Genomic DNA, 12,614 nt, shown 5'->3' on the forward strand with positions numbered 1-12,614 from the left:
TGTTAGAGTGGTACTTAACATTTTTCTATACTACACAAACATTTTTATTACATTATATAAACAATTTTTTTAAAGTTAGGTATATTTGTTTAGTGATACCAAACATTTTTCTAAATTATGTTAACAACTTTTCACATTTATAAGCATTTTTTAATGGCACGGGTACTTTCCATTGTGTGAACATTTTATGAATATCACAATGTTTTCCAGTTTTATCAGCATTTTTTATTGTCTGGGTATTTTTTACACTGCATGAATATTTTTAACAAGTAATTATCATTTTTAAGTATTTAAACAAAATGTGTATCAATTTCAAAAATATAAATAAAAGTACTAAAACAGTTCTTTTATTTATGTTTTTGAAACATATAAATAAAAGTACTGAGTACTAAAACAACATAAAAAGGAAAATACCCGCAAAAACAAAAAAGAACAAAAAAAGGAAAACGTGTGCTAGAGGCCAGCCCTGCCTCCCGCGATGGATTGGCTCATATATGGGAGTGCCTGATGCGATGGGTTCTGTCGGCTCGCTATATAGCGAGACAAGGCCCATCCCCCTGTTTACCTAAGAAAACCTGCAAAAAGGGATGCACGTTTACCTATTTAGTTTTCCGAGGCATGCATGTCGCATATCTAATTAATGAGTGTGTAGTTATTTCCATACTAAAGAAACTAAATGAGTTTTTTTTTTGCATTAACTAGTAAGCTTGTACGTGCAATGCACGTCTCGACTTATACAAAAACAATATAATACTGCTTGAATATTAACAAAGCCACCATACATGATTCATTATCCGTGCTAAGCTGTTAAAAAATAAACAATTGCTCACAGAACAACAGACTATGAGTAGGATATGGTATAAATGAATAAACAATATCCCATCTCAGTTGAGATGCCTTCACCAAGATTATGTTCTCTGCTTCGTCTTTATCCAGATTCATTACTGAAAAGGTATTTAAGTAGTTCAATGATCATCACATAAGCTTGCACGTGCAAATGCACGTCTTGACTTATCCACAAACAATATACCGAGTAAATCAAATGATGGGACAATCAATTTTATTTTTTGACAAGCACCTAGTCATAAGTAAACCACAAAAAGCATGCATTCAATATTACTAATATGTAATACTACTTGAATATTAACAAAGCCACCATACACGATTCATTATCAATGGTAAGTTGTTAAAAACAAACAATTGCTTACAGAACAACAAACTATGAGTAGGATATCACATAAATAAATAAAGAGGTAATATCACAGGTGGTGCTTAAACTTGCCACCAATGTTCACTTTAGTGCCTGAAGTTGAAAAATACACCGAACTGGTTTCAAAACTTGGCACGAGCGTACAAATACAGTGCTAATCCCATTAGTAGACGTCTTTACGCTGACGTGGCACCGTAGTTCGCTTAGCATGCACAGACAACCTCGCCCTAGCAAACTGGAACTACTGGCCAGTACGCCATACATTTTCTCGTGCATGTTAATGAAAACAGATCTTTTTTTAGAATAATGAAAACATTTCCTATTTTGTTAGATAAAGAAACACGTTCGTGGGTTTTAATGGCCTGCTGCAGTGCAGCCCAGTTTGCGCATGTTAGTTTGATTTAGAAATTTGTAAAAAAAATTGTAAATTATAATCACAGTAATAAAAATACATTTCAAATATTTGTGCTTCAAATTTTTTATAAATACATATAAATTAAATAACTAAAATGTTCATGTAATTTAAAAAAATAGTCAGCAATTTACATGTGATTTATAGTTAAAGCTTTTCGTAAATAAATTTTCTAAATTGTTTAGTATATGCAAAAATAATTATAAAAAACTTAATTTTTTGAGTAAATTCCAAAAGATTATGCATGCTTGGCTTATGCTTAAATGAAAAAAAATGTTATATGTAGAAACATTTTTATTAATATTCACATGTGTATAAATTTCTTTTTTGCGAGAAACATGTGTATAACTTTCATCGTGTCATATATTCAAAAAAAATTATAATTAAAATATAGTCAGTAGTGAATATTTTTCATAAACTGAAATTTTAAATTTTGGATATTTATGAACATTTTACATTGTTGAAAAATTCTTAAACAATATGAATTGTAAAAATGTACATGTAACTATTAAAAGGTTTATGTAGTTAAAATAATATTCATGAATTGTAGTATAGAAAATATTTATATAATTCTAAATTTACAGCCATTTTTATAATCAGAAATACCATTTTATTTATATGATACGTTTAAAACAAATATGTGAATATTTTTATTACTGTGATTATAATTTGCAAACTTTTTTACAAATTTCTAAATGAAACTAAGATGCGCAAACTGGGCTGCACTGCTGAGGCCGATTAAAACCCACGTACGTGTCTCTTCTTTCTTATCTAAAAAAATAGGAAATGTTTTCATTATTCTAAGAAAAAGGATCTGTTTTCATTAACAGGAACGAGAAAACGTATGGCATACTGGTTCTTTCCTAGGGCGAGGTTGTCTGTGCATGCTAAGCGAACTACGGTGCCACATCAGCGTAAAAACACGTCTATTAATAGGATTAGCACTGTATTTGCACGCTCGTGCCAAGTTTTGAAACCAGTTCGGTGTATTTTTCAACTTCAGGCACTAAAGTGAACATCGGTGGCAAGTTTAAGCACCACCTGTGATATTACCTCAAAACAATGTCTCATCTCGGTTGAGATGCCTTCACCAAGATATTATGTTCTCTGCTTCGTCTTTATCCACATTCATCACTGAAAAGGTATGTAAGTTGTTCAATGATTAGCACACACTATCCGAGATAAATAGTACTTTCCTGGACAAACAGTTACTCCCTCCGTTTCAAAATAGATGACCCAACTTTATACTAATTAGTGTCGGAGTTTTGTATACATAGTTGTACTACCAGGGTAAGAAAATAACAACATAAAAAAAATCTAATATAACATCATGATTACATGGACACCTCATCGGCACATGAATGTATTCAGAATTGCTAGAAATTTAGGGTTTCCGGTCTACCCCCTATTCCTCTGCGCTTATTCGTGCTGCCGCTCACAATTCGCAAATCTGGGGCTAGGGGGTAGGGGGCTTCTCTAACAGAAATGACCCTAGATTGCCATCACATGGCATTACCATGTGACATTGTGATGTGTTTGTGTGCTTATAAATCATAGTCATCTTCCTTGAAATAGAATTCAGGACATGTAAGAAAGCAAAATGTACAGTAACAATGCTGGTAGCATGTGGGGGCCAGGGCGGCAACCTACCAGCAGCGAGCTATCATAGCTTGGTAGCGTTGACCACAACACATAGCATTATAAAGAGGGGAATATAGAACAACACATATGCACAACCCAGGAATGATGGAGATTATTCCTAGCAACCCAATTTTCATACCAGAACAGGGATACACCATTCACACATCAATATAACATCGAATATTTCTGTAGATGCATAAGCATAAACATACCAGAACAGGGTGGGAACCTTCTAAAGATTGGAGTGGTGCTACATTCCTGTCTTTTCATGAGCATGTTATCAGCCTACATGTGCAAAAAACAAAATCGATTGGTATTACACAGGGTTTACAAATTAAAAAAGTCTTTTGTTAGACCAACATGTATTGTGTTTGTAATCGTTCAGAACAAAAAATAACTTAATACTGAACTTCGAACAAATGATCGAGTACCTTAAATCCTAAATAGAAGAAAGCTCCCCGGTATGCAATGTCCGGGAGTTCGTATGTGTATATTTTGGCCTCCTGATGGAGGCGTTTCATGAGTAGTCTTGTGTTGACCTTACTGCCTAAGTGCACTTTGCACTGTCAGGTGTTTTCTTTTGATTCCTCTACTCCCTTAGAGCCTTTATAGATTCTTGTTGAAATCTTAATACGGAAGCAAAAACTGCTACTTTTAGTCAATAAATAAATAAATAGCAGAACAAAGCCAATTTTGTAGTTCTAAACATGTTTTGTTAGCAATTTACCAACCTACTATGGATTGCCTCAATGATCTTCTTGTAGTCGAGAGCCACCAACTCACCACGGACCCAGGTCATCTAACCGGCCGCCTTGCCATTCCGCCACTAAAACATAAGAACATTTCTGATTCCTTCTGCAGTGCATCCAGTGTTATGCAGGTATCTCCCTTGAGGCTCCTCTTTCCCTTGTTGAGTTGTCCCAACTTCGAGTTCTGACTTAGCTGCCAAATAATGAACATTTTATTAGTTCCAACTATATCTTTTGTAACTAATTAAAACATGCACAACTTTCGCCCGTCAGCTCTATAAATTACATTAAAAGTGGAATAATCATAATTACAATTTCGCAAGTAATCTAGCTGTTATAGTGAACCTACGGGAAAGATGGAAATAAATTTCATCAATGATAAGGATACTAAAGGTCTATATCTGTATGGATTTGTCCTGAACAATTCTGAATGGCAGAAAGAAAGCTAATGTCGACAGGGAAAAATTGGTAGAGTCAAGATCATATGTTTTAAACAAAAACAACTCCATGTAGCCCAGCAGCTGGAACATCAATGTAATGATCCAATCAGAAGCCTGCAGTGAATTACTATGAACAAATAGAAATGGGTGTCTTCATGCCTACCAAAAATAACATAAAAACGCTCTCCACCTCCCCAAACAAACCATTGCTTCCACAACCACTTATTTTTTCGCCACCTTGTTCCCAAAAAATCCAACAAAAGCATTATCGAAAGAGAATAACATGTTATGACGTGCTAACTGAATTCCTACACTACTGTAGGATGGTTGGCCTGGCGAATTCAAGAGTTAAAAAGTGATAGGGAAAATAGATTATAAACAGTTAAGCTGAATCGGTTATGACCTTGAAGTTGAGAAGACCATGTACAATATTTTTTCCGTTAAGAAACACTGTAGATCAGCATACATTCTGGTCTACTGTAAAACTAAAACTAAACATGTCAATCGTTGCAAAGATGGGAAAATATTGGCAGGTTAGTACAGTGAAGAGAGATGAAAGAGGCGACTAATAAGCTAGAAGGGGTGCAGCAGGGTGAAACGAAGAAGAGAGCAAATCAACCACTTGCTTGACTTCCTTACCATGTCCTTGGCTCCATGTCCACCCAGTTCGTACTATGCTTAGCCAGTGATAGAATGTATTTCTGTCTGGGTGAGTTGAACTGAAACTCTGAAGCGGGCATCGTTCTAAAACACTGCGTGTGTCTGTATGTCCACAGAAATTAGAGGGAGCGACAGAGATTATGAGGGTGTGCGCCTACGGACCCAAACTTACAGAGAAAACCCAAGACAGCAGGAATGCTGAAGAGATCAGAAGATGGCGGGGCAAACACGGCGGCGTGTTGCCTCATAGTGCACATCCATGTCTAACTCTCGGTCCTTCCTCTCCGTGTCCTCCTCCTCCTCTGCTGTCAGGGTCGTCGTCGTGATCTGCCACAGAAAAAAAATGAACACGTCGCTCGATCAGTCAACAATAGAGGGGAACCATCGTGTCAGGGCCACTGTAGGGCGGCCGTCAGAATGGAGGGCAATGGAGGTTCCCCGCGTCGTCCTCTGCGTGGAAGACGCCTCGATCCGCAGGGGCTCCGGGTGTGGGGACTGGCCAGGTTGGAGGAGAAGAGTAGGGGGGCGCGTGATGGACGCCGGCGGCTCGGGAAGAGGATGAAGGGATCGAGGCGTGGCCCGTGGAGTGGCGGCGTGGCGGAGGCGGTGTGGCGGCGGCCAAGCTGCGGCTGGGGAGGCGGCGAAGGGCGCGGCGGGGCGGCTCCGGCGGCAGGGGAGGCTCCCGGCGACCCGCGGCCGCTTCCCGTGGCTCCGGCGGCGCGAGGAGGCGGTGAAGGGCGCGGCTGCGGGAGGAGGAGGAGGTCGTGCCGGCGGGCGGTTTTCTTCCTTTTTTTACTGCGGGGCAGATTAGCGATCGATAGACTGTGGCTTATTGCGTGGTTGGTAGTGTTAAACACATAATGATTAAGGATCATTAGATTTTGATGACGGATGGATGTGATTGTTTGGATCTGCCCCTTTCTTTCTTTTATAATGGTAGTAGACTAGCACGATGCTCGTGCATTGCCATAGAACCATCGGCTTAAAGGTGGTGAAATAACATTCATGTCCTTTATCAATGTCGTCAGATAATTTTAAATGACCATATTAGGTTTGGGAAAGAACTAAAATTAAGACCGATTTTGGGTTGAAGTCACCTTTTTGTCTTTGTTATTTATGTCTTTTACTAAAAGTTAGTCTCATATGAAAGTAGTGTATTTGTTTATTTATGATAAATCTCATGTGTGAGTAAATTATACTTATTTATATGTCTCTTGGAGTCTTTTTGGGACATCCAATAAAATATATGTCTCTTGGAACGTTGCTAGTTTCGCATGTGGGGATGCATGTATTTGTTTATTTAGAAAGGTTATTGGACTCATACGTGAACTCACCACCAACTTCAATCTTTATAAGTAGGAAAGATGAGTGTCTAAGGAACTCTAGGAAGTGGAAGCGAAACTGAAAAACTAAGGGAGATACGAAGGGAACAATCAGAGCCGTTCGGTTTCGTTTTCCACAAGCGCAAAAGCGTTTTGGCTTCTTTTTTGCATACAAGAAGAAGGTTGCACACACGTGACATAAGTTCTAGCGCTACTCAGTCACGAAACATGATGCGCGTGCGAGGCGAGCCGGGCGGTGGAGGAGTGCGCGTGTATGTGCCATGTTTTCAAGCCTTTAGTGATGTGTGAAATAACTCACCTTATGTTTTTTTAGAGGAACTCACTTGATATATTGTTCTACCACACCCTCCACTAATAAGGTGAGACTAATTTTTTCACACCCCTTGTCATGCATGAATGAACCACGTGGGCCTCTGGAATTTTCTTAAAAATTGTTGGATAGAATAAATGGGCTAAACCCCAAAAATTCCAACAATAAATTTATAAACACATTTCTTTCGGTGCTGATGCTGGTGTTGTAGCTGACCAAGCTGTATTTATCGTTTAGTATGCGTGCCTTTTGTTGGTGTCATACTTAGATTAATGTTGGGTGGTTATTGGCTCAAACATGTTTAGCATTTTTGTTTCTATATATGAAAGCTTTTGAATAGTTGTTAACATTTATTTAGCAAAAATGCTAAACTCACGGGCATTTTACATGGGACGCCCTCCCCCCGGCGAAATTTCACATGGGTGGTGCCCCTCCCTCCCCCTTTATCCAATCATAAGTTGCCAAGTAATGACCACCTTGTAAAACTCCGTTGATGTAGCATTACTGTTTATTTAGAAAATGCGCACTATCGACAATTTAATCATGGCATACGGTGGCTTGCCATTCATGAAGAGGCAAAATAAGAAAAGTTAATATTGTGCACTAGAATTGGATATAACGAAGGCTTACAATAGAATGGGGTCATATTATCTTGAGGCGGCCATGATCAGATCGGGTATACACAGGCCTTGGTGGGCACACCATGTGTAACTGCATTGGCACAAGATTTGCTTAAAATGGACCTAGTGATACGATCTCACAGCCTGGAGACGACAAAGGCAGCAACGGGTAGGGGAATCTTAGCAGCTACGAGCTTCATCCATAAGGCAACGGCTTCTTTTGAACATTGCTCACATTGCTTATATTCCACAAGGACCATAACACGGCTGGTCTTACGAAAGAAGCTGGACGTTTCCCTTCCACCGAGAAAAGGTTGGGCGTTTCCGTGAGAATAACAAAAGGCACATGGTATATATATATATATATATATATATATATATACGTGGTGGAAAAGCGCTACTATGTGACAAGGCTTACCACATATACATGGTGGAAAAGCGCTGCTACGTGCCAAGGCTTGCCGATCACGGAGCGTTGCTTGAATCATCTCCGGTGACTCCCTCGTACGGTGATCAATACCTACGCTAGCAAAGTTGGAGATAATGCAAGAGCTGGTTACACAACGCGCGTACCCGGACAGAAGGGATGTTGCTTTTGTTGCCACGTGTTCGTGGGCGCGCTAGGCTCTAGCGAGGCATCGCGACGTCCCGGACAAGAAAGAGAGGAGATAAGTGGAGGTTTTTGTGGACACACAAAGCTTATCTTTGCTACTACTATCCATTCGTCTAGGTGCACAAGTCATCTTAGGTGGTGCCCCGCAATCAAGACGGAGAAGAAAACAAGAGAATTTAATGTTTATTCGCTAATTAATGACATTGCATGCAGTGAACTAACCACTGCATATCGTGTTTGGTAGTCTCAAGTCAATGAAAGTATGTACGCTACACATCTTTTCTTGGTTGATATGTCAAGAAACAAGAAACGAGATGAGAGTTAATAGACCGCGCCTAAGTGTTTTAAGATTATTTGGTTTCGTAGGGCGACTTATACACCTAGACAGAATGAGTACGTGTAATAGAAGTTTTGATATATTTTCTAAAACAAAGTAGATGATACAACAATAGAGATCACGCCCCTCAACAAAAAAAAATGAGGTCATGCTTCAATCGGAAGTGCTCTCCACGTCCACGTATCAACCTTGCCAATAGGTGCGGACCCAAAAAATGTGGAAAAGTATCAAGTATCACAAGTCTTTTACAAACACATATTATAAATATTGAAACATATAAATCCTTAGGGGGTTAACCTTCTTTAAAAAAAAAAATCCTTAGGGGTGCCACAAAATTCTTTCTTTTGCATCCACCGGCGGCACGTGAGCCAAACTCGATCCTGCCTCCAGGCCTTCAACTTGGTTGAGCAAATTTTTCCGCGTCGCAAGAGGGAAATGATACATATGTCTTTTTCAACAGACATGATTGCCACATGTTAATTGAAAGTTTATGGTTCAGACTCAAATTAACGCAACTCAAGAAATAAAAAACACTTGTAGCTAACTCAAATTAGTGCAACAAGAATGTACTATTCTAGTGATAAATCTAGTTAATAATTTTTTTGTATATTGTTACTGGTTTAAAACTCTCAAGCATTTTTGAGCGCGTGAGTACGTGTGTGAGTGTGACAAAGATTTGATATCTCTTGTACTCTTGTACACATTTGTTTTTCGAGCAACTTAATTAAATCCATAATAAGCATAGCTTACAAAACCAAACCGGTAATCGAACTGGCGAGGCCGTTAGCTCAGGTTTTTACCGATCGGACCGCTGGTTCAGTGATTCGATTGTCGTTTTTTTAAACAATAAAATAATGTCTATTTTATCAATAAATACACCCATCAATAGATAAAAAAGTGTGCAATCACATTAATAGAGTAACCAGCAACTACATGTTAATATCTAATTCATATACCTGATAATCTCTAACTCAAACATGGTACTATAGTAGCAATTAGTAACGCAAGCAACATTAAGTAGTAGCAGCAAGCAACATCAACATCAAGTAGTAGCAGAGGTGGTGCCCTGGTCCTCTTGCTCCTGATCTGGACTCTGGAATGGAGGGAGGCACCCGGAGAGAGGCCTGATCATTTGAATGGAGCAGGATCAGAGTTGGATGGATCAGTCTTACTAGGCGGCATCATCCCCTCTCCCTAGCCATCAACATAGGTGGTGCTGGACGGCGGGATGTGGGAGTGGCGGCGCAGGCTGGTGGCCTGGTGCTGCCATGCGGAGCGGTGACGAAGAGACAGCGCCGCCGTGACACATTGCCACGCAAGGGGAGCGGCGGCGCTCGATAGGATTTTGTCTGTGGACAAAGTCGAGAGAAATGTTCCCAATTAAGCCGAAAACCTACCAAAAGAGTTTTTTTCCTTTTCTGATTCTACCACTAGATTGTTCACAGGAAAACGACTCAATTAAGTGGTTTTTCTGGAAATGGCATCGAACCGTTCGTTTTTCTATGAAACGCTGGTTCATCGATTTTGCGAAAAACCGGCTGGCTCGACCATTTTTTTTCCGGTCCGATTGCTCGAACAGTCCGCTATGCTTAAAGAACCGGCGGGATCACCGGTTCCATTTTTTCCGGTCCGACCGCCGGTACGGTCCGGATTTTTAAACTATGATATTAATATCTATCTAGGCTGGCGCCTTCAGTGAGACTAGACAAAAGGGCCAAAGTGAATGAAATGCCGTTACACTCCAGTACTTTGTAAGCAAATGAAATGACTGCAACAAGAAGAGCGAGGGGCCAGAAGTAGAAACTCTTCCCGGCCACCTCCGCCCCGATACAGTTTTTATTTCACATATATGGACCAAACCGACAGATAACACAAGCTTCACACACAACAATGGCGCGCACAGACACTTGCGACACACACACGCCTTATTAATGACGGTCAGGTTACACACATACCCACGCCCATAGCTCCAAGCATAAATCAGGATGGCGCCACGCCTCTGCATACGGGCGAGCGCGCGGCGTGCTTGCGTGCAACCTACCCACCCACGTCTAGTTTAGCTTTTCAGTAGTTGACGACGGAGCGGTAGGTGCTGCCGGGCTTCCAGCCGGCGGGGATGACGTTGCTCGCCACGAGGGGCTTGCCGGAGCTGGAGGTGAGGCGGACCGAGAAGGGCGCCTGCAGCATGCCCCCGGAGTTGTACCTCCACACCGCGCCCCACGACCGGTCCATCTTGGTCCAGCCCGCGCCGTTGCCGCCGCTCTGCATGAGCTCCACCGACGACAGGTCGCCGTCGCCGTCCTCGTACTCGATGAGCATGGCGAGGTAGTAGGAGTTGGAGCCGGCGTCCACCTTGAAGGCTATGTCCATCCCCGGCCAGTTGCACGGGACCCTGCAGCATGCAGCCACACGCATGGACATGACGGATGCCAGGGCCAAGACAAGACACGGCGGTTAGTCGGTCGGCCGGGAAAGCGGCATACCGTGTGCGTGCCGGTGCACGCTTGCCGCTCTTTTACGTGCGTCCGGACACGCAGCTAGCTTACCGTGTGCCGTTTCAGTTTGCATGAAAAAACTCACGTGAAAATGCATGCAGCCAGCTTACCGTGTGTACTGGATTTGGAGACGTCCGGCGGCGCGGAGCTGGTCGGCCTGGCCGGGCTTCGCCATGCCGCCGAACGCCGTCCCGCTGAGGTCGAAGTGGACGGGCTCTCCCAGGCACGCCTCGCCAGCTGGGCACAGGTCGGTGAGCACGACGGTCACCGGGCTGGACGAGCAAGAGCCGTGGCCGGTGCATTTCACCTGAAAATTTACGTTAAGCCGAGTATCTGACAACGCGGCGCTAAATTTAAATGGCTGTACTTGAAAATCATGTGATCTACGGACCTGGTAGCAAGAGCCGCAGCCCTTGCCGTCCTGGTAGATGGACGGGCTGCCTGCGGCGATCATGGAGGAGAAGGGCGCCTGGTCGACGGCGTCCTGGTACCCGCATGCACCACCTACAGATCGTGCATGCAAAGCGTCAGTGCACATTGCACATATATATTCTGGAGAAATTAAATATATATGTTCGTCCGTGTATTAATTACCGTCGCTCCCTGCGCCGTTGGGGCCGCCGTACCAGGTGGCGCCGCCGTTGGACCAGCCGGAGAGCTTGCGGTGGATCTCGACGGACGCGCAGGGACGGAGGAGGAAGGCTAGGGCCATGAACACGGCGAAGGACGCTGGGATCTTGGCCACGGAAAAGGCCATGCCTCTCTTTCTCACCGACGATCACTAGAGTACAAGGAGGAAGAGACTGAAGTAGAGGGGTGGCCTTGGTGTGTGCTAGGAAGTGTACTCCTCGCCTCCATTTATAGGCGGCAGGCAGGCAGATGGTAGGGTGCACCGCTGAGTGAGCGCGGGCAGTGATTAAATTCTTCCTGGTTTCTTCTGAAAAAATGAAAAACGAATTCTTGCTTACTTGCTGGGGTTGCACGCGCGGATTCTAGGGGATTTTTAATAAATAATAAATAAACCCGTTCGCTGGCGATCTTTAAAAAGCAATCTGAACACTGGACGATCGATCTGCCGTAGAAAGGTTTTTCCTGTCTTCCAGATTTGTACACCAGCTATACTGTACTACAGTACTTGGCGTCTAGTCACTCAGTGAGCAGAAAAACGACAGTTGCCGTTATTTCGGTTAGACACGAGGCGACCCTACGAGTCGAGTTGCCGCCCATCCCGAGACGGCTCCACGCCCCATCCATTTCACCCTCCCCGAATTCAGATCGGTCAACTGCTGTCACGAGGTGCAGTCGTCAGGATCAAACACCGTCTCTGCACCGTCGATCCCTCCCTTCGGACGGCCAGGAGGCGCCGTCATTCGGCCTGAGCCCCGCGGCAAGCCGCGGCACGAGCCGTAATCTTGGCCCGGTTTGCCGGTTCCTCCCGGTTGACTTGTGAGCGGTGGCTCATGCGTTCACTCCGCCCGCAGCCACTACGTAGCTCCGGCCGGTAGTCAGCGTCCTCCCCAGATTAAGCGCCACAACAACGTGCACTGGGCTTTCAGATGACATGCCTCCCAGAGTCGCAGACACGCAGTGGCTCGCGTCGGTCCGGTTGCATGCACGGCGACTTGCACGAGTAGGAGCATCTCCAATAAAACATGCAAATTTGAAGATGTAAAAATTTGCATCTTTAAAAAAATGTTTTTGCATCTTAAAAAAGAGCCAACTTCAACAGAAGATGCAAAACGAAGATGTAAAAAACAATTCCAATAAAAGATGCAAACTAGAAA

The 12,614-nt window shown here is 43.0% G+C and overlaps 1 protein-coding gene and 1 long non-coding RNA gene across 3 annotated transcripts; both read right to left on the minus strand.

Moving 5' to 3' along the window:
- Positions 1–361: 361 nt before the first annotated feature.
- Positions 362–5,937, minus strand: LOC123145035 (uncharacterized). Of its 2 annotated transcripts, none has more exons than XR_006472061.1 (7): positions 5,285–5,937; positions 5,092–5,214; positions 3,995–4,205; positions 3,695–3,889; positions 3,476–3,548; positions 2,676–2,756; positions 362–575 (listed from the first exon to the last, which is right to left on the minus strand). It is a non-coding gene; the product is annotated as an uncharacterized lncRNA (long non-coding RNA). The 2 variants fall into 2 exon arrangements; XR_006472060.1 differs by lacking the exon at positions 362–575 and adding an exon at positions 733–944 and having other exon boundaries at positions 5,285–5,936.
- Positions 5,938–10,055: 4,118 nt separating this feature from the next.
- On the minus strand, positions 10,056–11,671 carry LOC123141615 (expansin-B15). The gene is made up of 4 exons (XM_044560711.1): positions 11,425–11,671; positions 11,222–11,334; positions 10,941–11,137; positions 10,056–10,727 (listed from the first exon to the last, which is right to left on the minus strand). The coding sequence occupies exons 1-4, from the start codon at positions 11,585–11,587 to the stop codon at positions 10,400–10,402; spliced, it is 801 nt and encodes a 266-aa protein (XP_044416646.1). The 5' UTR covers positions 11,588–11,671; the 3' UTR covers positions 10,056–10,399.
- Positions 11,672–12,614: the final 943 nt, after the last annotated feature.

The sequence above is a fragment of the Triticum aestivum genome, chromosome 6D (assembly GCF_018294505.1).
Source record: "Triticum aestivum cultivar Chinese Spring chromosome 6D, IWGSC CS RefSeq v2.1, whole genome shotgun sequence".
In the NCBI taxonomy this organism is placed as follows: domain Eukaryota; kingdom Viridiplantae; phylum Streptophyta; class Magnoliopsida; order Poales; family Poaceae; genus Triticum; species Triticum aestivum.